Source organism: Oncorhynchus kisutch, linkage group LG20, assembly GCF_002021735.2.
Source record: "Oncorhynchus kisutch isolate 150728-3 linkage group LG20, Okis_V2, whole genome shotgun sequence".
NCBI classification, from domain to species: domain Eukaryota; kingdom Metazoa; phylum Chordata; class Actinopteri; order Salmoniformes; family Salmonidae; genus Oncorhynchus; species Oncorhynchus kisutch.
This window is the reverse complement of record NC_034193.2, coordinates 47,651,255-47,678,538: the sequence shown is the minus strand read 5'-3', so window position 1 is coordinate 47,678,538 and position 27,284 is coordinate 47,651,255. Positions and strand designations below refer to the sequence as shown.

The window sequence follows — 27,284 nt, the reverse complement described above, 5'->3', positions numbered from 1 at the left end:
CAATGTAGCCGCTTACAGGTATTCTTCAACATAAATGCGTAAAACTACGTCACAATGCTGTAGACACCTTGGGGAATACGGAGAAAAGGTAATCTGGTTGATATCCCATTCACTGCTCAAGCGCAGAGCTTTCAAAAGATGAGTCACTTCCGGATTGGATTTTTCTCTGTGTGTGTGTGTGTGTGTGTGTGTGTGTGTGTGTGTGTGTGTGTGTGTGTGTGTGTGTGTGTGTGTGTGTGTGTGTGTGTGTGTGTGTAGGTGCGTGTGTGTGTGTGCGTGTGTGAGACAGAGTCATTGAACATTGTTACAGTTAGAAGAACCTAAAAGGTCTCTTAACTGTCACACAGTGTTTTTGAAGTCAGTCTCCCTGCCTCATTTTCACTTTGGTGCCCCACTCTGATTAAGGTTCCACTGTGACCTAGTCACTGCACGGCCTGGCCCCCCTGTTTTCGAAACAGCAGCTGGAACTCCTCAACCTCTCTACCCCAGTTCTATGGACCTGTTTGTGTGTGTGTGTGTGTGTTCATACTTGTATGCCTCTGCATCTGTACGTGCACGAGCATTGCACACGTGAACGGTGTGTGACAGACAGCCATGAAGCACCGGAGCTCCATTTATATTTATGAAACAACCTTTTTACCCTGCTGGATGTAAAGCCACTGAGGGGCATCAGGCTCATTATTCTGCCCCAACCCAGAAGACATTGCATTTGCCTAGTTAAAAATGCACTACGCAGATATCGGCATTTCCTGGTTGCTAAAATTCTAATAGTTTACCTAATTTCAGTTTATGTGACAAAACAAGCAGTCGTTGTGTAGAGACTCATTGTACCATCTACACCGCTGTGAAATATAATTTCCATAACCCAAAATATTGTCTATTCAGCTGTTCGAAGCTGGTGTACAAAACCTAAAGTAAAAAACCCAAAAATGAAACTTCGGAATGGGAAGCATAGAAATAGCACACATAGAACAGATCTACAGCTTCTTAGACTTGCTTTCTAGAAGAAAGATCTATAACTCTTTCTATGTGAATTTGGTTTAGTCGCCCCAAAAAGTTACGTACTGTAGCTTTAAAGGCCTGAAACCGTAAATCAGTTCCTACCTACACTGTAAAAGTAGAAAGTCTCAAAACACCATGATTGTGTCACGAAACCGTGAAAAGTCTTATAGGTTTATAAATGCAAGTGGTTTATAGCCTAAATATTGGTTGATGATAAGAGACTACGGAGACGGCAAAATCTCGAAACGCCAACAAAAGTTTATTTAAAATGTTTCCCCCTGCTCCTGTTTGTTGGTAAGTCCAGCAGACATGTAAAATACGACCATACAATACATTATTCAAAAAGGTACTAAAAAGTACAGCAAAAATATGGAATTGTGGAATTCCACCTTACATTTTCTTCATTTAGACAGATTGGGAAAAGGACAGGCAGAACAGATGGTACATTTCATTGGAATGTTACCCGCTGAACCACACAGCCACACTGTAGGAAATGAGTCTGTGGTGAATTGAAATTGTTTGGCGGTAACGCACCCGGGTTAGTCACCCCTCTCCCCAACGAAGACCAGGTATAATTTCCCTGCTCCAACCCTTCATTCTGTTTATCCCACCGATCTCTATCCCCTCTAATCATTTCAGAACTGTCTCAATAAAGTGTCAAAATGGATGCAAGTCGTTTCAATTATTCACTATTTCCATTTGACCAAAATAATGTACAAATACGTCCAACTTAATATGTTGTTGAAAATGTGTCTTTTATGAGGATAACCAAAGAAAGAGAACATTGAGTGATTGAACTCATTGGAAGTCTTTGGTTTGAAACACCTTGCATTTCCTGTCTTGCCACTTGACTCTGTTTTCAGAGGATTGTGGGTAATTCAAACAATTTGGACTTTGTGATTTTTTTTTCTCACACAATGTCGTGTGCATGTTTGAAGAAAGAAAACTCTACGTTAAGCTCGTTGTGCCATGATGTGGACCATGGACCATGGACCATGACGAGCAGTTATCAAAACCGTCAGGGAAAATGAGGTTCAACGAAGACTGCACCCATTCCCACATTCATTAATGTTAATGAAAGAGGTAAAGGCAGAATCCTCAAGTTCTTGCAGGTCAACCTTCAGTTGGGTCTGACAATGCCTGCCAGAATTGTATAGAAAGGCAAGTTCTCATATACATAAAAGAAAGTTAAACATTAAGACACCCCAGAAAAAGTGATCTACATCTGCACTAGACAGGATTCAAAACATCATAATGGTGTTTAGAAGCTTTAGAGAGAGGAAGCTACACCAAAAGTGAAGGGATCTAATTCTGCACTCAACAGAACTTGAAACACCAAAATAGTGTTTGAAATATTTTCTGTGAGTGCTCCCAGTCCCTGGCAAGGTGTTGCACATCGCTTGATTTAGTGGTGTTACAACACACCATGCAATATTTCAAAACCTCTCAGGATGATGTGTTTCAATACTACAGCAAAGTTAAGGTTCCGTCTCCTTCAAGATGGTGGTGAGCTCATTGTTACAAAGCACTTCATTTTAACAGTGTTGGGTCAGTTCCTACCTAGGAGGCTCTAGCAGGAAGTGTCACGCTATCACCTTTCCCAAATTCCAGCGCCATTAAAGATATGGACTTGTTTATGGCTACATATATTGCCGGGGAAGGTGAGCTTAATGGTGCCAAAAAGGAGAAGGCAGTTAAGAGAGATGATAGATTGACAGCCAGGCAGGCAAGCGCATCTACATTTCTATGGTCGTCATTGACGGTGCGTGTGTGTCTGTCTAAGACTGTGTGTGTGTGTGATGTGTGTGTCTCTCTCTCTCCATCCATGTGTGTGTTTGTGGAATGAAACTGTCACCCTCAGAGTAGCTAGATGTATCTAGCCCATAATTCTGCCTGTCTGGGTTTCATTAGCTAGAGCTGGGATCTTAAACTATGCTCATCATCCAACTGTAGGGGTGGAAAACACTAAATCACACTATGCCATGTGCAATAATATCCCCAAAGGCTTTAAGACTAGTGTTCTGTGCTGACCTCAATACAAAATGTATTTTAAAAAACATGTACATTTGCAGCTTTGCTAAAAATGCATTTAATGACTCAAAAAGCATATACAGTGCTTTCAGAAAGTATTCACACTCCTTGATTTTTTTTCACATTTTATCGTGTTACAAAGTAGGATTAAAATGTATTTAATTGTCTTTTTTGTGCTTAGCTCTATTCTGTTTTTTTTTTGCCATAAAAAACTCCCTAGTCCTTGCTGATGACAAGCATACCCATAACATGATGCAGCCACCACCATGCTTGAAAATATGAAAAGTGATACTTAGTGTTGCGTTGGATTTGCCCCAAAAATAACACTTTGTATTCAGGACATAGAGTTTATTTCTTTGCCAAAAGTTTTGCAGTTTTACTTTAGTGTCTTATTGCGAACAGGATGCACGTTTTGGAATGTTTTTATTCTGTACAGGCTTCCTTCTTTTCACTTTGTCAATTAGGTTAGGATTGTGGAGTAATTACAATATTGTTGATTCATCCTACATTTTATCCTATCACAGCCATTAAACTGTCATTGTTTGAAAGTCACCATTGGCCTCATGGTGAAATCCCTGAGCAGTTTCCTTCCTCTCTGGCAACTGAGTAAGGAAGGGCGCCTGTATCTTTGTAGTGACTGGGAGTATTGATACACCATCCAAAGTGTAATCAAAGAGATATTCAATGTCTGCTTTTTATTTATTTTTACCCATCTACCAATAGGTTCCCTTCTTTGCGAGGCATTGGAAAACCTCCCTGGTCTTTGTGGTTGTATCTGTGTTTGAAATTCACTGCTCAACTGAGGGACCTTAAAAATGGTTAAACAATGTTATTGCTGTAACGGTTCTCTTGTGGTGAAGGAGAGTCAGACCAAAATGCGGCGTGTAGATTGCGATCCATGTTTAATAAACAAACGTAAAAACACGAATCAATACAAAACAAAGAACGTACCGAAAACCGAAACAGTCCTATCTGGTGCAAACACAGAGACAGGAAAATCACCCACAAACACAGTGAAACCCAGGCTACCTAAATATGGTTCCCAATCAGAGACAATGACTAACACCTGCCTCTGATTGAGAACCATATCAGGCCAGACATAGAAATAGACAAACTAGACATGAAACATAGAATGCCCACTCAGCTCACACCCTGACCAACCAAAACATAGAAATATACAAAGTAAACTATGGTCAGGGTGTGACAATTGCACACAAAGTGAGTGCATGCCTTCTTATTATGTGAGTTGTTATGCAAATGTGTATTCCTGAACTTATTTAGGCTTGCCATAACAAAGGGGTTGAATACTTATTGACTTTTCATTTTTTTAAATTAATTTGTGAATATTTTGAAAAACATAATTCCACTTTGACATGATGGGGTATTGTGTGGAGTCTAGTGACAAAAAAAGGCTGCAACACAACAACAAAAAGTGGAAAAAGTATAGAGCTTGCTGAAATGCATGTAATGACTGACAATGTTCCAGAAATGAATGGCTGTGACATCTAGGCTACAGGGTGGCCAAAGTGTTTAATCATTTGGCTTCCTATAATACCCTTTACATATTGATCGATGCAGATCATTTGTTTGGCCACCAAGCCAAAACTTTGTCAGTAGCTAGGTTTCCATCTCATTTTCCCACCAGAGATGTGTTTCCATCAAACTGACTTGTTGCGGATAATAGTCTGTGTAGTGCACATAAACAAAATAACCTTTGCTGTTAAATTCCAATGTACCAAATAAAAAATACAAGTTAAATGGGTTTCCATCGCCTTTTCAACTCTACTGTACCGATGGTTTTGTCACAAAAACTGCTGCGTTATATAGAAAATGTGCCCACTCTGGACTTGGCACATGCGCTCCTCTAGCCAACAGCTTGCAGATACAGTACGGGTAGGCTACATGATGAGATCATTATGGATAAAGAGCGATATTATTTATATCTGTCAAAGGATAGCCAAGCACCGATAATCTAGTTACCAGAACAAGACCCTTGATATTTATTGGAAAGGAGCATCAAGCTCATCACCTTGCACTTTCTCCACCTTGTGAAGTTCTCCCAAAAATAACTTTGCGGACACAAAAGATCCCACCATGTCGAACGAACAAATTGTCTTTCGGCATTTATAAAATTAGACCCGCATTTCATGTTTCCATCGGCCCGTTTGTGACTGTTTTCATGGATCGGGTAATTCATCCGCATGAATTGGTTGGATCGAAGCGTGGTCCGTGACAGCCTTTCAATTGTGATGGGGAGTAAAATAATTTCACATCAAAGGGATGCAGAAGGCACTCATTTCGTGGAACGACCCAGTACACGTTCATTTTATTACATTTTTGATTGAACCTTTATTTAACAAGTCAGTTAAGAAAAAAAAAATGTATTCACAATGACGGCCTAAAGAAAGGCAAAAAGGCCTCCTGCGGGGACTGGGGCTGGGATTAAAAATAAAATTATAGAACAAAACACACACCACGACAAGAGAGACCTAAGACAACAACATAGCATGGCAGCCACACGTGACAACACAGAGTGGTAGCAACACAACACGACAACAACATGGTAGCAACACAACATGGTAGCAGCACAAAACATGGGACAAACATTATTGGGCACAGACAACAGCACAAAGGGCAAGAAGGTAGAGACAACGACACATCACGCGAAGCAGCCACAACTGTCAGTAAGAGTGTCCATGATCGAGTCTTTGAATGAAGAGATTGAGATAAAACGGTCCAGTTGGAGTGTTTGTTGCAGCTCGTTCCAGTCGCTGGCTGCAGCGAACTGAAAAGAGGAGCGACCCAGGGATGTGTGTGCTTTGGGGAACTTTAACAGAATGTGACAGGCAGGACGGGTGTTGTATGTTAAGTTCAATGCTCTCGTCAACTACAGGACTGAGAATGTATCACGTTTGAAGTCATTTAAATGTTAGTTTTGTTGGTATGTAGTTAAGGCTGTTAAGAAGAGATAGACAGAGAAGATAGACAGAGAAGATAGTTAAGAAGAGATAGAGAGTTAAGAAGAGATAGATGGTTAAGAAGAGATCGTTAAAAAGAGATAGACAGGCAGGCAGGGAAGTGCAGTGCATCGCCATTCTCATGGTTGTCAGAGAAGGTGCCCGTCTGTCTGTGTATGAGGAATGAAGCTGCCAACACCAGAGTAGCTAGATTTATTCATCCCATAATTCTGCCTGTCTGGGTTTCATTATCTAGAGCTTGGATCCTAAATTATGCTCATCACCCAACCGGAGGTGTGGAAAACACTATATCACACTAAGCCATGTGTAATAATCGGAGGCCTTGAAGTTGTTGCCGGGTGCAACCGGCGTCATCCTGTCATCCTAACCTTTTGTGCTGACCTCAACACAACCCTGGGGACTTTAACCGATGTTATCGAATGACAAAATGCACTTTGTTTTTAGAAGTAGGCACGTGTGATCACTTTGGTGGTAAGATGGTAAATAACGGTTTCTATGTGTTTGTGAGTGTGTGTGTGTGTGTGTGTGTGTGTGTGTGTGTGTGTGTGTGTGTGTGTGTGTGTGTGTGTGTGTGTGTGTGTGTTTGTGTAATTATGGGTTTTGAAATAGCTCATATCTTGCAACAGAGTATGTTTTTCAGTGATTAAGGATCGTTTACGTTCATTTAATAAATCTTTCGGGGGTTTGCATTTGATTATACAGAACAGACAGTTTGAAACCTATTCTAGGTATGGTTCGTAACAGTAGTCTGTGGGAACACCAGGATGACTAACAGATGCCTCAGGCACTTCTCTATCTGTGCCGTTCCCAATAAGCATAAACCTGTGATCAGTTAAACATTTCCTTAGCCTAACCGTAACCACTATCAGGTAAAGCTAAATCTGACCTTGATGATTACCTAGGGGGCATGTTAGACTTTACAGTAGCAGCTAAACAGACGTGTCCTGGCGCATGTACAGTGCAGTGGAGCCATTAAGTTAAATGAATAGAATATGCAACATAATGCGTGTCGGCAGGCTTGGGAAAAAAAGTGATTTGGTCTGACAGATACCACCTCTGATAGGGAATATGAACTGAAGGCAGCCTGGAGGTTTGCGTGTGGTAGGTGGAAACAAATATAAGGCCCACGTTCATTCCTGTCACGTGAAATTTCACGAAGCCCTAATAAGGTAGAATGTTCCATGTAAATCCTTATAAGAGATTACTGTGCCTAAATAAGAATGTTTAGGCCTACAGTACTGAAGGGGGAAAAAATAGCTGGACTGCTGCATGTCTGTGTATACAGAGAGATAAGAGGACGCAGGTTTTATTGTAAACACGATGTATATATTTTGGATCTAGCTGGAAAGCTAAAGCAGGAAAATAAAATCTTTGCCAAAGTTTTTTTTTTAAACATCTGGGGAAGAAAATGTTAGGACTGTTACAGTTCAGATGTAAGCGACCAGTATGTTGAGGGCAGATGTTAGTCAGAAGGCCCCCTGAGGACCTATAGGAGCTCTGCACCCTAGGCTGCCCTGGCTATAGCCTGACTGTAAAAGGCTGTGTGTTGATTTAACTAGGGCTGAAGAGAGCGATTGTAACAGCACTCCGAGCAGCATACGGTTTACCAAGACGCCAGGGATCTCCCCAAGTGACTTATAGAAGAGAGTTCAAACTGTCCAAGTATTGTAGGAAATATACTTTTAGCCAAAGGAACACACATGATTCTTGACATTTTAATCTTTTTTGTTTGTTTTGTTAACTTTTTTCTCTCCCCCCGATGCTATTCTTGCTTTCCGGCGTCACGGTAATGCGAGACGACAATGTGAACTTTGGGCCAACAAATTGTGGCCCCGTTGTCTGACGTTGCTACTCTCAGGAGTCCGTGCTAGTATGTTCAGGAATACAGCTAGGTTTCTATCGCTACTTGTCATCACTGCCTCCCGTCAAGACTAGGAGTGCGGGGGGATTGCGGGGGGGATTCAGATAAAACGACTCTCACATCACACCCCTCTGCTATCCGAGACAGGAGATACCACTGTACTCCTGTCAATTGGCACGGCTCGCAATTAGGATCAAATGGGCTATCTATGGAACATGTGACCAACCCCCTTGTCTATTTTTATCATAAGCGGGATGACAACATTGGCACATTGAATCCCTAGAGAACAGAAACATGAAACAAGTATGCCATAGGCCCTGGGTACATCAAAGCCTTGGCTAACGCTAGGTTATCGCATGCTATGTCTATCGCTATGGTATGCATGCTAAGCCTTGGCTAACGCTAGGCTATCGTATGCTATGTCTATCTCTATGGTATGTATGGTAAGCTGCATTGCATGCCTCGATAATGCACAGCAGGGCAGTTATTTTGCAGCCCATGTGCTATAGTGGTGCAGACATACTAGGGCCAAATGTTAGTCATATATAGATAGCATTTGTAAAGACCTTGTCATCATATCTTAGAGTGGTTCACATTAGGTTAGAATAACTATCACTAACCTCATCCACCTTAAGAAAATATATTTCATTCCCAGTCAGGAGACACTATGTTTACAGTAGGTAAACATGTTACAATACCTGACATGACTTTGGAGTGGACAAAACGCACCATTACATTCTGTATGACCATAAGGTGCTCACCGTAAAGGCATGGGTGATCACCAAATGCCATAACCTCCTAATTCTCTCATTGTCCATCACCGTACCAAGAAGCTAGACGTGAGGAATGGTATGGAGATGTATGTGTAGGTGTGCATGCATGCTTTCTTAACATACCTAGCAGTTGCACTCCACGGGTCAACCCATAGACATCTATCAGTCCCCACAGCGGTTCTCCTGTTCTCACCCCACTGAAGAACAACATCGGGTTGGACTCATTGATTCTATAGAAGACCCGGCCCTTCTTGTCCACCCAGAAGGCGATGACGTTCCCTTCGTTGGCGAACTCCTCAGGTAGTGCCTTGGCCCAGAAGCCACTCTGGGAGACCAGGTCAGGACAGGCATACTTGGGCAGGCTGTCTGGGTTGATACGGGACGGGTCTTTAGCCGTGAAGCCCAGACGGAGAGCTCCACTCCAGCAACACTGCTTCTTAGTGATCTGTGGAAGGAGGACAGACTATGATAGGTCGATGGTCTTACAGCAGTTTGTCGTAGCATAAGTGTGTAAAGGTCTAGGATTGTACTTCATAAGGAAGTCTAAATGTTGCCTTGAAGTTTGAAGGTTCCCTTTGTGTATTGTCTGTCAATGAGATTCCATTTTGTGCCCGAGGCCTATACAATGCTGACAGGTTGCAAAAGAAAGCAAGTAATGGGCCTATTTGGTTTGTTGAGTGAATGGCTTGCCTTGGTTGTATAACTGTACTAGGGTTTCCGTTAGTAAAATATGGTGGCAGACCTTTGACAGGCAGCATTTTAATTTACCGGACATTGCAGCATTTTCATTTTCCCGGACATTTAAGACATTTAACAGACCAATATGCATTGGGTGCGTAACCTGATAGGGCGTCCACCCACAGTGACAGAAACCCCATTTAGATTATGGCAATTAATCTCAACAGACCATGCGACTCTAGGACGCAATTGCGTGCGTCCTTCTTACAGAAATCCGATGCGCAATTTTAAAATTACCACCACATTTGATTTTCCTCAGCTAACAACAGGAGTAATGAACAGCAAAATCACTAGCCTATGTCAATCTGCTATCCCCCATAGTTGAAAAGTATACCTATTCTATTGGACAGCTTGTCGTTCTGTGTGAAAGAAATAGGCTATTACAAACTAAATCTGGGACAGTTGTGGGACGAAAATCACATTGTAGGATTTTTAATGAATTTATTTGCAAATTATGTTGGAAAATAAGTATTTGGTCAATAACAAAAGTTTATCTCAATACTTCTTTCCTTTACCACGGATCAGTTGTCCTGGTCCCTTTGCAGAAAAACAGTCCCAAAGCATGATGTTTCCACCCCCATGCTTCACAGTAGGTATGGTGTTCTTTGGATGCAACTCAGCATTCTTTGTCCTCCAAACACGTCAAGTTGAGTTTTTACCAAACAGTTCTATTTTGGTTTCATCTGACCATGTGACATTCTCCCAATCTTCTTCTGGATCATCCAAATGCTCTCTAGCAAACTTCAGATGGGCCTGGACATGTACTGGCTTAAGCAGGGGAACACGTCTGGCACTGGCGGCATAGTGTGTTACTGATGGTAGGCTTTGTTACTTTGGTCCCAGCTCTCTGCAGGTCATTCACTAGGTCCCCCCGTGTGGTTCTGGGATTTTTGCTCACCGTTCTTGTGATCATTTTGACCCCACGGGGTGAGATCTTGCATGGAGCCCCAGATCGAGGGAGATTATCAGTGGTCTTGTATGTCTTCCATTTCCTAATAATTGCTCCCACAGTCCCACAGTCTTCCCAGCCTGGTGCAGGTCTACAATTTTGTTTCTGGTGTCCTTTGACAGCTATTTGGTCTTGGCCATAGTGGAGTTGGGAGTGTGACTGTTTGAGGTTGTGGACAGGTGTCTCTTATACTGATAACAAGTTCAAACAGGTGCCATTAATACAGGTAACGAGTGGAGGACAGAGGAGCCTCTTAAAGAAGAAGTTACAGGTCTGTGAGAGCCAGAAATCTTGCTTGTTTGTAGGTGACCAAATACTTATTTTCCACCATAATTTGCAAATAAATTCATAAAAAATCCTACAATGTGATTTTCTGGATTTTCTTTTCTCATTTTGTCTGTCATAGTTGAAGTGTACCGATGATGAAAATTACAGGCCTCTCATCTTTTTAAGTGGGAGAACTTGCACAATTGGTGGCTGACTAAATACTTTTTTTGCCCACTGTATGTATATATATATATAAATAAATAAAAGACGTTTAGGAACCACTGCTTTAGAGCACTTGGCTGAATTAACTGTTGTGCTTGCTGCTATTCACTCATCACTGTTTAACCAACACCCAGTAAAGCCACAACCACTTGCCCTGGAGCCATAAGCAGTATTGACCCAGTGCTTTGACTGTGTTGACATGCTGGCTTGTTAGATGGAAAGCTGCTAAGCCTATTTGGGGAGACACAGGAACAGGAGGGGGAAGCAGCAGTAGACTGAAAGAAGGATTTACCTGGACAAGCTCATAAGCTAGGTGTGTGTGTTTGTGTGTGTGTGTGTGTGTGTGTGTGTGTGTGTGTGTGTGTGTGTGTGTGTGTGTGTGTGTGTGTGTGTGTGTGTGTGTGTGTGTGTGTGTGTGTGTGTGTGTGTGTGTGTTCGCATCACCATCCTGACTTGGTGTGTTTACATTATATATACCGTGCATACATCAGATACTGTACACATTAAAGCTAGTCTCACCTATTGTACAGATCCGTGTTAGTATCTCTCTCCGTATCTTGCGTCACCATCTTTGGAGCCTATGGTGTCAGCATCCCACCATGTATAGAACATCCTACAAAAGTTCCCTACAACTGGATGTTCTGGTGCCTCTCTGGCAGTTCAACATGTTGATTGGGGACCTCGTTGAGGGATGGGCTTTTTTGTTGTTCTTGAAAATGTTCATAGAAATCAACAAATAAAATGAATCTACCGTTGTTAGAATACTTTGAACACTGTAAATAAACCTCCTTGGGTGTGGTGTTGTGTCCATCTAAATCTCGACATACCTTGATCCGGACCTGCTCGTACAACGCTACGGGTCTGTTGCTGAAGGTGATGGCGTTACAGAAGCTGGCCTGCCTCTTGACGGTCCTCTGGGCCAGGTCCATGGCGATCTGGGAGCCCTTGGTGGTCGGGTGGAAGAACAAAGGACTTATGGCCAGGCCTCTCCTCTGGCCCCCGCCCACAACGCCACACTGCTGGATGGGCAGGCAGCGCTTGGGCTTGTGGTGGCATCGGTGGGTGGTGGAGGGGAACGGACCGCCCAGAGAGTCTGATGGATAGACAGAGGGGTGCCATCAGAATGATATTCAACCCCTTCTAATCCTTTATACAGCATGGGTTTGTGTTCTATGTTGCTATGCGTCTTGTACTGTATGTAACACTCATCACCACGCATGAAGGTCCCTACCAGGAAATATCTAGGATTAAATCTAGATATATAATTTAGTCCATTAGTGCCTCACTAGGATCATCTGCATAGGGAAGCTTCAATATGAGTGTGTGCCTGAGTCCTGACTACTGGTAATGAATAATGAGTGAATTAATGTGTTTACCAATGACTCAGGGAGCAGGTGGCGCTTCTAAAAATGGGTCCCCAGTCACCTACTACACTGCAGCAGCCAGCCATGCTCTCAAAGACACACGTCTCGTTTCAATTTCATGGCTCCTTCAACTGTTCTGGCTATAATGTGAGATCTTTATCATGTCATGTGAATGGGACATTTGCCTGTTTTCCCCCCATGAAGTTCCCTCACAGAAAATAAAAGTTGTTTGAATTGAATTGAATATAAATACAATCATTAGAATAGGCGTAGTTCTTGCTCGGCTTTAGCTGAAGTTGGATGATTGTCACATATTAGGATGTGGAAATTGCCCCACGATGCAGATCTAAGCACAACGTCACGTTTCCCCACGTTTATGGCAAAGGTTATGATTTAGGGAGGCTATAGCTGATCCCAGATCTGTGCCTATGGGGGACCGCCTATGGATTTCTAGGCCTCTTCCTACTAGTTCACCTCTCACTACAATCTGACTTGTCTGATTCACATAAACACCAGTTGCTCAGTAATCATGTCGGTCCTCCAGCGAAAACCAATTGCCCATTGTGTTGTTTAACGTTTTACAATGTTTGAGTAGGAAATGACATTTCCCTCCTTGTTCATTGCTTTGTGCCTGACCTTATGACCTCAGGACTGGCAAATACAGTCAGTGGTTGATGTGCACCATCGCTGACCCAACATGATCATCCTGTTGTGAGTATTGATGCCAAGCCTGAGTCTGTGACAACGTGGCATTCTCAGTTAGGATAAAGCATCATTACTGTACAGTGTAGGATATAATACAATACTATTATAGTGTCCATGTTTATAGTATAAACCACGTGTAAATGAACTTTGAGTTTAATTGAATATTATTTATTGATATAAGGAGGGGGGGGGTGTCCAATAACCTCGTATTGTCTCGGGAAAATGCATACAGTTCATCATGTGACTCATATAAACAAGTACAGGGAAGTACAAACGGACAGGAAACTACAAACTACATGATTTAAATCTAGTAACGGAATCCAAATAGATATTCTGGCGCATCATTAAGAACTGCAATACTAGGAAAGTTCCAGTACGGTACAATATATCATATGACTCATATAAACCAACTCAGGGACGCACAAACTACATGAGTTGATTACTATCTGCAAATATAATGTAAATAGAGAACCTGGTGTATTAGGAACAAACCATAGGATTTCACTTCTATCTAGTTCAGCCACATCTGTTATAACACATGAGTAGGATCTGCAACAGAAAGCTTCAGTATTATCATGACTATTAGGAATTACATCTAGATAGATAATTTAGTCCATTAGCGCCTCACTAGGATCATCTGCAATAGGGAAGCTTCAATATGAGTGTGTGCCTGAGTCCTGACTACTGGTAATGAATAAGATGCAGAGTGAATGAATGTGTTTACCAATGACTCAGGGAGCAGGTGGTGGTTCTAAAAATGGGTCCCCAGTCACCTACTACACTGCAGCAGCCAGCCATGCTCTCAAAGACACACGTCTCGTTTCAATTTCATGGCTCCTTCAACTGTTCTGGCTATAAGGGCCTACACTGTGTACAAAAAGGTAGGAATACCTTCCTACTATTGAGTTGCACTCCCTTTTGCCCCCAGAACAGCCTCAATTCGTCAGGGCATGGACTCTATAAGGTGTCAAAAGGGTTCCACAGGGATGCTGGTCCATGTTGACTCCAATACCTCCCAAAGTTGTGTCAAATTGGCTGGATGTCCATTGACCATTTTTGATACACACGGAAAACTGTTGAGTGTAAAAAACCCTGTTGTGTTATAGTTCTTGACAAAAACCGGTGCGCCTGGTACCTACTACCATACCCCGTTCAAATTCACTTCAATCTTTTGTCTTGCCCATTCACCCTCTGAATGGCACACAAACACAATTCAAGTCTCAATTGTCTCAAGACATAAAAATTCTTCTTTAACCTGTCTCCTCCCCTTCATCTACACTGATTGAAGTGAATTTTGCACTACAGTGGGTAGTGTGAACGGCCCAGTACATCACTGGAGCCAAGCTTCCGGTCATCCAGGAACTCTATACCAGGTGGTGTCAGAGGAAGGCCCTAAAAATTGTCAAAGACTCCAGCCACCCTAGTCTTAGACTGTTCTCTCTGCTACCGCACGGCAAGCAGTACTCGAGCGCCAAGTCTAGAGGCTTTTAAACAGCTTCAACCCCCAAGGCATAAGACTCCTGAACATCTAATCAAATGGCTACCCAGACTATTTGCAGTGCCCCCCCCCCCCTCATCCACTCTTTACACCACTGCTACTCTCAGTTGTCATCTATGCATAGTCACTTTAATAACTCCACCTACATGTACATACTACCTCAACTAACCGGTGCCCCCGCACGCTAACTCTGTACCGGTACTCCCCATATATAATCTCGCTATTGTTATTTTACTGCTCCTCTTTAATTACTTGTTACTTTTAACTCTTATTCTTATCTGTATTTTTTAAAACTGCATTGTTGGTTAGTGGCTCGCATTTCACTGTAAGGTCGGCGCATGTCACTAATAAAATTGTAGTTGATTTGATTGGATTTAACAAGTGAGATCAACAAGGGATCATAGCTTTCACCTGGATTCACCTGGTCAGTCTATGTCATGGAAAGAGCAGGTGTTCCTAATGTTTTGTAGACACAGTGTATATAATGTCACGTGAATGGGGTATTAGCCTGTTGTGCCCTTTCAATTAGCTAACTGTGTTTTGGTTCTATTCTATATTCAAATCAGGGCATCTTGGTTGTCCTCACCAAATTGTACAAATCACAATAACCCAGCTCTCCTACTTTTTACCATTGATAACCTCAACAAAGGCTGCAACAGCAACTGAGGTTCTGGAAATCACCGATAAGGCCTGTATACAGCGTTCTACATAACAGCTAGCCTACGTCCCAAATGGCACCCTATTCCCTACACAGTGCACTAGCTTCAACCAGAGCCCTATAGGGTACTGTCACGGTCGTCGTATAGAGGAGACCAAGGCGCAGCGTGGTAAGCGTACATAACTCTTTTAATGAAAGAACAAACACTGAACAAAACAACAAAACGTGAAGCTATATGTGCAGACAGGCAACTAAATATAGAATAACAACCCACAAAATACCCAAGGAAAATGGCTACCTAAATATGGTCCCCAATCAGAGACAATGATAAACAGCTGACCCTGATTGAGAACCAATCTAGGCAACCATAGACATATAAACCCCTAGACATACAAAAAACCCTAGACATACAAAAACCCTAGACAATACAAAAACGAAACAAACCACCTCGTCACACCCTGACCTAACCAAAATAATAAAGAAAACAGAGATAACTAAGGTCAGGGCGTGACAGGTACGGCCAAAATGAGTGCACTAAAAAGGAAATGGGGTGCCATTCGGGAGGAAGACACTACTTTATCAATAGATACCCACTTCCAGTGTTTAGCCTATACAACCACTTACTCACTCAGGCCCCATAATCAAGCATCATGTCCTTTGTCTTAGCGTTGGGGCAAAGGGAGAGCATTCATTGAATGGGGCATACATGGTCACAGCAGATTGGACAGTGTGTGTGTGTGTGTGTGTGTGTGTGTGTGTGTGTGTGTGTGTGTGTGTGTGTGTGTGTGTGTGTGTGTGTGTGTGTGTGTGTGTAGTGTACAGTATGTGTGTGTCAGGCCAGATTGAACTGAATGCATTAGCGACAACTAGCGAAAGGAGAGCCGCAGCTGTTGGTTGAGGGAAACAGGGGTTAAGTGTGAATTCACGTTCCTTAGCAACCCTCAATCCCTGCGTCAAAGGCTAGATTTGCGGGAACGGCTCAGGCTTGATACGGACAGATGCTATTTGTTTGCTAGCAGACAACAGATGACTGATAATTGCATTTTAGTGCTATGGTTTATCAGGACAGCATTGTAGGCTACAGTAGGATCACTAATATTTCCAAACTCATCTCAGCCTATCTGAATGAAAGTCATTTTTCCATAAAGGATTGCTGTGTTTTATGCTTATTGAAAGGCTGTCTGTCAATGCTTTGGAGCTATGCCTACAGATATAGGATATTAATTTGACCAGTTTCTAACGCAGGTTGGCGTTTCTTGTCATGAGTCTTGTCCTGGAGGCAGAACGGAGTGATTTCCTTTAAATAGCCCAGCGGTTAGCTTTTTGGTCTGAATTTAAAGAGGTGCCCCAGGCTCCTTTTCACCTCATTCAACACCTGATTTACTTAACACAAGGCACATCTCAATAGGTGGTCCAGGTATGTCATGTTCTCTATTGCTCCTCTATTGTTCCTCAAGCAAGGGGGGAGGCCGATGACATCACAGATTCCCATCAGACCAACTCCTACAATGCCCTACAAAAAAAAAAAACACTCTTTTGCTCAGATTTTGTTGTTGTTTGTTTACCCTTTACTGTCTGTACTTTACTGTCTTCATACTTGGGATATTGCTTTTCAACAGTAACAGTTCTAACCATCGCTGAAGGACATTTTGAATGATAGGGTTAGGCATTAGGGGCAGTTTGAATGATGAGCGATGTTTGAACTTCTACTGTTGAAAAGCAATATCCCAAGTAGAAATACAGTAGCAGTGTGGTTTTATGACTTTATAGCAGTGCCAGCTAGTGAACACTCCGCAGAGCTGCCTCCAGAAGAATATTCAAGATGAAAAATGCTAACCTGCGTTTCGCAGAAAATAATCCTGCAGCAACAGGAAATGTGAATTATTATGTGGATTATAATAAATGGATATTTTCATTGTAGGGGTTGATGCATTTTACATTACGGCAGATCAAGTTAGAAATGTAAAAGTGGAAATTATAACCTTTAGAAGCCTTTTTAAACCTGAATACACTAAAAGCCTCCATTTCCTGCTGTACAGGAAAATGATCATTAACAAAAGAGTGGTCAAATGAAGATCCTACGTCTGTACCATCGGAGGGATGTTATTCAGAATGACCAACCTTCCCAGAGAATTCCACTTCTAATTCTCAATAGGTGGGCTCCCGAGTGGTGCAGCGGTCTAAGGCACTGCATCTCAGTGCTAGAGGCGTCACTACAGACCCCGTTTCGATCCCGGGCTGTATCACAACCGGCCGTGATGAGGAGTTCCATCTTAACTGGCTTGCCTAGTTAAATAAATACAACATTCCCAATGCCTGCAATTTGACCTGAAGTAACATCTGCGGAAGGATGGAAACATATTGGGTGACGAAGCCGATGATTACGAAGCTCCAAGTCCGGTCATGTGTAACAGGTCCTTCCACCTCATACATACATACAGTTGATAGGATTTCACATGCCTAATTTGTGCTCTCGCTGCCATTGGTTACACTCTTAGGGGAAAAAAGGTGCTATCTAGAACCTAAAAGGGTTCATTGGCTGTCTCCATATGAGAACCCTTTGAAGAACCCTTTTGGTTCCAGGGAGAACCTTATTGGGTTCAATGTAGAACCCTTTCCCCAGAGGGAAAAATGACCTGTAACGAAAAAGGGTTCTCCCATGGGGACAGCCAAAGAACCCTTTTTTCTGAGAGTGTAGTTTTAGAGTTGAGGGTACAATTCCTACAGTATAATAGTGAGATGAAAAAGCCCAATTATGGTAATTGTTTCGGTGATGTTCTGTGTGCGCACATAGTTCACACATGGAGCCACTCTCCTATTCAAGCTCTGCATTGAAACATTGTTTATAATGATGAATACCTCATTTTGATTCCATTAGCCAAAGATGATTAATTAGCTGTTAGCGAGCTATTTTCGAAGGCGAAAAGCGAGCTAGGAGCCTAAGTTAAGTGTCCAATTTGATTGATTTCTTTCTGTACACAAAAGAGGTAACTCTATGAATCAGGTAGAGAGGCATGCAAGACACAAGGGGTATTTAAATAAAATAAAAAGTTATTTGTCACATGCTCGATAAACTAATAGTGAAATGCTAACTTACGGGGCCCTTCCCAATAATGCAGAGAAAGAAAATAGAGAAATAATAGAAAGGAATAACACGTAATAATAAATACACAGTGAGTAATGGTAACTTGGCTATAGAGTCAATGGGCAGGGATACGAGGTAATTGAGGTAGATACTGTGTGTACAAATACCGTGCATTTGGAATGTATCCAGACCCCTTGACTTTTTCCACATTTTGTTACGTTTCAGCCTTATTCTAAAATGTATTAAATCATTTTCCCCTCTCATCAATCTATGACAAAGTAAAAACAGGTTTTAGACATTGTTCCAAATGTATTAACAATAACAAAATTGAAATATTACATTTACATAAGTATTCAGACCCTTTACTCTAGTCTGTGACCCTTCGCCCCAGTATGTGGGTCTGAATGCTCTGGAGCAGGTTTCACTCAAGGATCTCTCTGTACTTGGCTTGGTTCATCTTTCCCTCGATCCTGACTAGTCTCCCAGTCCCTGCCTCTGAAATACATCCCCACAGCATGATAGTGCCACCACCAGGCTTCACAGTAGGGATGGTGCCAGGTATCCTCCCGATGTGACGCTTGGAATTCAGGCCAAAGAGTTCAATCTTGGTTTCATCAGATCAGAGAATCTTGTTTTTCATGGTCTGAGAGTCCTTAAGGGGCATTTTGGCAAACTCCAAGAGGGCTGTCATGCCTTTTACTGAGGAGTGGCTTCAGTCTGGCCACTCTACCATAAAGGCCTGATTGGTGGAGTGCTGCAGAGATGGTTGTCCTTCTGGAAGGTTCTCCCATCTCCACAGAGGAACTTCTTCCATTTAAGAATGATGGAGGCCACTCTGTTCTTGGGGACCTTCAATGGTGCAGAAATGTTTTGGTACCCTTCTCCAGATCTGTGCCTTGACACAATCCTGTCTCGGAGCTCTATGGACACCTCCTTCCACCTCATGGCTTGGTTTTTGCTTTGACATGCACTGTCAACATTGGGACCTTATATGTTTGTGCCTTTCCAAATCATGTACAATCAATTGAATTTACCACAGATGGACTCCAGTCTAGTTGTACAAACATCTCAAGGATGATCAATGGAAACAGGATGCACCTGGGCTCAATTTCGAGTCTCATAGCAAAGCGCCTGAATAATTATGTAAATAAGGTATTTATTTTTCTTATTTTTAATACATTTGCAAACATTTCTACAAATCAGCTTTCGTTTTGTCATTATGGGGTATTGTGTGTAGATTGATAAGAAAAACAATTTATTAAATCCATTTTAGAATAAGGCTGTAACTTAAGAAAATGTGGAAAAAGTCAAGGGGTCTGAATCCTTTCCAAATGCACTGTAGGTAGGGATAAGGTGCTCCTATCAGATTGTGTAGTTGCTCCAGCAACGTGTCCAAAGTTGGTGTCTGTCACACACACCAACACAGGCATGCACACACACACACGGTGACCGTCATGGCTTTAAAATGGCTCTATTTAACCTTCTAGTCCGGAAGCTGCATCCCATAACACAGCAACATCCTCATTAGTGTGTGTGTGTGTGTGTGTGTGCATGTCGGTGTCCATTTAAAATCCTTACATGACTGCTCTCTCCCTCTCTCCCAAAGGTCAAGGATGTCTCTTTATGGATAAACATTGTGCATACTGTGGTTCTCCTTCCGTAGCCTGGAGAAGTGTGTGTGTGTGTGTGCGCGGGCGCGCATGCGTGAGGACTTATTTCGCTAATGACCTCACAGTAATGACAAGTCTAATCCCTGTCGGAACACACACGGCTTCTGTGTGACTAAGACATGTCATCCTTCAATGAACATCTTTGTAAAAGTGTAAACTAATCTTCCTGCTGTAGTTGTATAACTAGACTGAGTGGGCTGCGTCTCAATTGACAGCCTATTCCCTATTTAGTGCATGTACTGTATATATCTATGTAGGGAATAGGGTGCCACGACACACCCTTGGAGCAGTGTGAGGGAATGTAATTCTTATCTACATACTGCACGGGTTACTGACAGTATAATGGCATAGAATGTGAATAGTGTTCCATCAGCTAGGATAAATATTCAAATATTTGTTCAGGAGAACAAACTGACGTTGGAGTAATGACTTCCTGGTTGTATCTTAGCATCGGGCACTTTCAGTTCTAACTGTCATTCATACAATAGCAATTGAGTCCTCATTATGTTATTGCCCACATAAAACAGAATTAGTCCTCATAATACTATTGTCTTCATAATACACATGGTACTAGTCATCATAATGGTATTGTCTTCTAGGCTTGGGCGGTATACCAGACATCGTATACCAGGGTACTTGGAAATAGCCACGGGATGGTTTCTCAATACCTGTCTTCATAAAACACATGGTACTAGTCATCATAATACTATAATGTCTTCATAATACACATAGTACTAGTCATCATAATACTATAATATCTTCATAAAACACATGGTACTAGTCATCATAATACTATAATGTCTTCATAATACACATAGTACTAGTCATCATAATACTATAATGTCTTCATAATACACATGGTACTAGTCATCATAATACTATGTGTTCATAATACACATAGTACTAGTCATCATAATACTATGTCTTCATAATACACATAGTACTAGTCCTCATAATACTATAATGTCTTCATAATACACATAGTACTAGTCATCATAATACTATAATGTCTTCATAATACACATAGTACTAGTCATCATAATACTATAATATCTTCATAAAACACAGGGTATTAGTCCTCATAATACTATTCTCCTTATAATACACAGTTACGATTCCACAAGAAAACGGGTATTGTGTCATACTATTGTCATACAATGTGCCAATCAAAGCATAATGAAGCCATAAACAGAATCGCTGTGGCAACATAGGGCAAGCAGGATTCTAAGAATGCAGGGACAATGGAGCTTGCCAGGGTGTCTATCAGCAACTGAGACCCACAGCAAAGCAATAAGAACCTCCCCGCTCTCCTCTTCATTGAAGTGTGGGCTGGGTGTTAGCCTAGCGGTTAAGAGGTTCAGCAAAGGAACCCAAAATGTTGCTGGTTCGAATCCCCAAGTTGACTAGGTGAAATCGTCCGATGTGCCTTTGAGCAATGCACTTATCCCTAATTGCTCCTGTAAGTCGCTCTGTACAAGAGCGTCTGCTAAATGACAACAACAAAAAATGAAACAAAATACAAACTAATTTCCACCTGTCACTCACAGCTCCCCAGGCTTGCTTCTCTATAAAACACAGCTTAATACACACATCCTCCAGAGATCCGGGACCAACACACAGACATGCACGAGCACGCACACACAGGCTTGAAAGAATGCACACACACACACGAATGCACACACACACACACACACACACACACACACGAATGCACACACGCACACACACACACACGAATGCACACACACACATTCTGGGCAGACGTTTAGCCTTATGATCGACCCACAGTCACTTCTTATTTCACCAGAGCAGCACCAGGAATAGAGGATTTGAATGTCTGCTTACAAATACAGGAAATTGGGGGATTGAAAAAGTTCTATAAAATAAAGATTACACAAAATAAATACAGGATCTGCGTTTCGTATTCAGTTTCACATTTCTTTCTGTAAGCATCTGTTGGCAATGGCGTTTACACAATATTGTAGATAAGCCTGAGGCATGGTGACAAACAACATTTTAACGATGTTTGCATAGGTCGTCTGAACAATGTGTATATCATTTCGGTCATCAGCAAATGGCGTTTCGGCTTGAAATGATGAACTATGAAATGAATCAACGAATCACACTCACATAGATCAAGCTAACAATATACTGTACAGCACTAGCATTGTCTCTTATTGCAGTGCCTCTATGCATCATACATTCGTAATGTTTGTGTTATAGACAAGCAGTTTGTGTTATAGACATGCAATTTGTGTTATAGACATGCAATTTGTGTTATAGACAAGCAATTTGTGTTATAGACAAGCAATTTGTGTTACATACAAACAATTTGTGTTATAGACATGCAATTTGTGTTATAGACATGCAATTCCATTGTCTGGAGGCTGGAGTTGCTAGTGTTCATGTGTGAATGACATATTGGTAATATAAGTTAGACTGAGGTATACGAGGCTGAGGTTACTAAGTGTAAATGTGTAAACAACATATTGGTAATATAAGTTAGACTGAGGTATACGAGGCTGAGGTTACTACGTGTAAATGTGTAAACAACATATTGGTAATATAAGTTAGACTGAGGTATACGAGGCTGAGGTTACTACATGTAAATGTGTAAACAACATATTGGTAATATAAGTTAGACTGAGATATACAAGGCTGAGGTTACTACGTGTAAATGTGTAAACAACATATTGGTAATATAAGTTAGACTGAGCTATACAAGGCTGAGGTTACTACGTGTAAATGTGTAAACAACATATTGGTAATATAAGTTAGACTGAGGTATACGAGGCTGAGGTTACTAAGTGTAAATGTGTAAACAACATATTGGTAATATAAGTTAGACTGAGATATACGAGGCTGAGGTTACTACGTGTAAATGTGTAAACAACATATTGGTAATATAAGTTAGACTGAGGTATACGAGGCTGAGGTTACTACGTGTAAATGTGTGAATGACAGCTGCTATGACAGAGATACAGATCAAGTGGGTAAAACCCAACACTATCCTCCTGGGTTTACAGGTAGGAAGAGATGACTGCCAATGATACTGTAGCTATGGCTGCCTTCTGCTCTACTGCTCTTCTAACTGGGCGCCAGCACTTATGTTTGTGGTAACCTGGGCTACCTCATCTGCTGCTAGGCAACGACATGACAACACCATTGTTTTGCACTTGATAGACGCATGGCTCGAGAGTCGGGACTGAGCAGATGTTCAAGATTTTCAAGATTAAAAGAGGAAAACTATTCCTGTGCGCAATTCCATAGATAACACATGAAAAAATATATACAAAATATACTACTAACACAAGCTAAATTTAGCGACATTGCTAGCTCCGTTCTCAAATAGCCTTTCCCCCGGCTTCAACCGAGACTGTGTCAGCTGAATAATTTAGACATCCCCGTCATGGCGTCATGACGACCTGAGAGTGCAAGGTGAGCTATCCAACTTAATAAAGACCTCACGTCGTGACTCTCGTCTCGCTAAGTCGTACACCTGAGCTCATGCATGCACACCCACTAACGCACTAACACACACACACACACAGAAAGTTGTTATGCGCCGCCTCAAAGGTGACCTGTCAAGTCAAGAGGAATATGGGGTATGTGACAACAGGGGTATGTGCATTGTCACAAAGTGTGTATGTGTGTGTGTGTGTGTGTTGCTATGTGTGTGTTAACCCAGTCTGAATCCACAGGGAGGGAGACACTGGTGGCACCCACCAATGCCACTTGACCCCCTAGACATGTGTTCCTGTCACACCATGGCAAGAGGCCATGACTAAACACACTGGGCACTACTCTGTTAGTAGACCCTGTCTTACTGCTGGGGCGGCAGGGTGGTGGTTAGAGCATTGGACTAGTAACCGAAAGGTTGCAAGTTCAAATCCCTGAGCTGATAAGGTACAAATCTGTCGTTCTGCCCCTGAACAGGCAGTTAACCCACTGTTCCTAGGCCGTCATTGAAGATAAGAATTTGTTCTGAACTGACTTGCCTAGTTAAATAAATAAAAATAAACTGCTCCCTCTCTTCTCCTACTTGTTTCTTTCTCTCTCCCTATTTCTTTCATGTTCTCCCTCTCTCCCTCTTTGTGTCTCTCTCCAGTGACTTGAGACAGATGATATGCGTAATACCACTTTAGCCTTTAATCATGAACAGCCTCTGCATGATGAGTGATCTGTGTGCATTTCTTCCGTCCCATGACTATATCCAAATGACATTTCATATTCGAAAGGACAAGGTGAGATACGGAACCTCTCTCTCTCTCTCTCTCTCTCTCTCTCTCTCTCTCATGCACCGGGGTGAAAGGCTGGCCCACTTTGAGTTGATAAAGAGCCTCAACAAGTGCTCCCAACACATTCAGCAGAGAACTCAATTACGCAATCAAGCCGCAACACAACATTGTCCTGATGTGTTCTGCTACAGAACTGACTTTCCTGCCGCAGAACTGGACTTTTCACCACTTCACACTAGCCTTTACGTTAGATTTCAGCTAACTCCTTTCATATAGAAACAGCAAGTGCAGTGTAAAACCAAGAAACTAGGCTAGTAAACATGGACTCCTCTCCCTCTCTCTTTAAGGCCTTTGACCTTGATCCTACAGTGAGAAGCCACGCACACACACCTACATGCAAACACACACACGCGCACACACAGTCATTCTGCTGTCCTGTCCTGTCGTCTCAGGCGCCACTGTGTCCTTATCTACCTAATTGGATTCATCAATGGGCTTTGATTAGACCTAATGATCAGGTGGTCTGACTCCTGGGAGGCTGTGCGGGACTTGATGTCAGTATGGTGGTGGTAAGAAACTCCACAGCTACAGGTCCAGACAACTAAGTCAACATGTGTTATCTAGACAAGGCCTTTAGTAACCTGATCCAATGCATCGCTGCAGCATTGTGTTTTTATGAACTGTATATTGTATGTATTATGTTACTTGGATGGATGTGATTGTACATGTTATTACACGTGTTCTGACCTACATGTGTGACAGCCCATAGACTTGAATAATAGAACACGTAGCTTATGCTCACTGATAAACGATACGGCGTTCTATTCATTTTCTGAATTACAGCCTTTCAGCAACTGACTTGTTTCCCCTTGCACTGAAGGGTCCAAGCGCAATGAATACATGTCATGTTTATTGTTAAAATACCATTTCATAGGCCCACGGAATCCTTTAAAATGTTGTTCTTTAGAGACATTTACTGTAATTCTGGGACTTGGCAATAAGGCTATGCACAGGATGAGCTAAGCTGTGATAGCCTACATAAACACAAGTTGATTTATTGATTGGTTTGGTTGGCCCACTAACAGCACAGCTGGATATGACTGACTTCCCCCAGTGCACAGAGTGTGGGAAACCCCCACACCAACGTGAGACAATGAGGGGCCGTGAGACAACTGAAATACACCGAGGGGCTTGGGGGGGAAACCCCCACACCAACGTGAGACAACTGAAATACACTGAGGGGCTTGGCAGGGTGGGGGGTGGGGGGGAACCCCCACACCAACGTGAGACAACTGAAATACACCGAGGGGCTTGGGGGGGAAACCCCCACACCAACGTGAGACAACTGAAATACACAGAGGGGCTTGGGGGGGAAAACCCCCACACCAACGTGAGACAACTGAAATACACCAAGGGGCTTGGGGGGGAACCCCCACACCAACTTGAGACAACTGAAATACACCGAGGGGCTTGGGAGGGAAACCCCCACACCAACGTGAGACAACTGAAATACACCGAGGGGCATGGGGGGGAAACCCCCACACCAACGTGAGACAACTGAAATACACTGAGGGGCTTGGGGGGGAAACCCCCACACCAACGAGAGACAACTGAAATACACCGAGGAGCTTGGGGGTTAGGGTTAGGGGGGGCGCAACTTTCTTACAAACTGCGTCTACAGTTACTATCATCAACAGAAGGCGACTGAGAAAGTACGCAAACGATGGCATCAACGTGGAAACGGATAAAGGGATGATGGACGAATATTGACATCAGCAGGTTTTCCTATGAATTGCTATAAATTATTCACCTGCATTCAATACAGAATATATCCAATCGACCCAAAGGAAAAACCTCAATGTTTGTATTTCTACTATAACACTGATCAAAGGGAATAGTCTCCTGTAGCCTAGCCAATGTATGCACATGTCTATAATGAACTGTCTCCAGTGTGACATCTGTGTGACATCAGAATTTGGGTAGCCTACCTGATACACACGCAACGTTGTTTTACGCGACAGGAATTGCACTCTCCAACTATTCTCCATTGCATTGCATATTGAACGAAACGATAACCTACAGTGTGTACAGTATAAGCAATGGTGACGTGATCCATGTGTATCTAAACGTTATTTTTCCTTACCGTACAAGGCATTTCGCGTTATCTGGCCTCCCATGACTACAATTCCAGTCGGCAGCCCTTATATCCCGGCTCTCAATATTCAAACACTTGCGGTATTGATGCACATTCCAACGCCGACAACATGATTGGAGGCTACATCCAGAACGGTCGATTCTTTCTCCCGATTGGAATATAAACACAGTGCACTCCAGCTTCCCTAAGCACCAAGCAGAGCGGTAGTGAAGGCGGCTACCCCATTCACTGTGCGCCCTCAGCGCCTTAAGCCCCACTCACACACAGACATTTACATAAAAGGTGGAGTCATGACAAAGTGTTGTTAACGCGCTCGCTGCCAGTTTCCAACAATCATAAAGGATATGAGTAACATGGACACTTTTACAATTTCATTGTAGGCTATACAGGGGAATAGAATAGAATGGAACATTGCATTGCCTTCCAGAGAGGATGTGTCTTGCAAATCATTTTAAAGAACGGTCAATATAAAATCAAATGTGCATAGTATACAATGGAGAGTGTGGACATAGGCAGACTATGTGAGAGCTATAGGCTATGCTGGAGCGCTAGTTCTATGGGCTTATCTCTCACAGTGTCCTCCCGTCTCTCTCATGAGTAACCGCACTATGTTTGGGTCCAGAGTGGGGCAGAGGAACCAAGCGGTCACATTCTTTACCCTCAGCACTCTGCCTTTCACCTCAAATGAGTCCCGTCTGCTTCCTGGTGTGCCTCGGTGCCCCTCTGCCCCTGGCAGACAGCCTGGGTTACCCCTCAAGAGTCACGCCTCTGACTTAAGCTGTCATCGCGTGTCCACGGTGACATCGGAGCCCCTCCGCCTCGGAGTAGTTTACATTAGCCTCAAGGATGTTCGCTGCTTAGATATCTCTTAAGGGTGATAATGGCTTTGTGAATGACTAGGAGTGACAGATGTAAGTGATATTGGCAAAAAGGGTGAATAAAAAGGCTTATGGGATCTTGGGAAGGCAACCAATGTGAAGAATAGTTTAACCGCATATAGGCCCACTATCTTGACCTTCTGCGTTGTACAATGAATGGAAAATTCCCCTCCAATCACTCATTCCCGATTCACACGTGGCAACACTATTAT

The 27,284-nt window shown here is 42.5% G+C and overlaps 1 protein-coding gene across 1 annotated transcript in view; it reads right to left on the bottom strand.

Moving 5' to 3' along the window:
* LOC109877965 (E3 ubiquitin-protein ligase NEURL1) overlaps nucleotides 1-26,437 on the bottom strand; it is a 60,997-nt gene extending 34,560 nt beyond the window's left edge. Inside the window, exons 1-3 of the mRNA XM_031799598.1 lie at nucleotides 26,183-26,437; nucleotides 11,649-11,914; nucleotides 8,769-9,090 (exon numbers count right to left, since the gene is read on the bottom strand). Coding sequence (XP_031655458.1) covers nucleotides 8,769-9,090; nucleotides 11,649-11,914; nucleotides 26,183-26,216 — 622 coding nt within the window. The 5' untranslated portion in view covers nucleotides 26,217-26,437. The remainder of the gene's footprint in view (nucleotides 1-8,768; nucleotides 9,091-11,648; nucleotides 11,915-26,182) is intronic.
* Nucleotides 26,438-27,284: the final 847 nt, after the last annotated feature.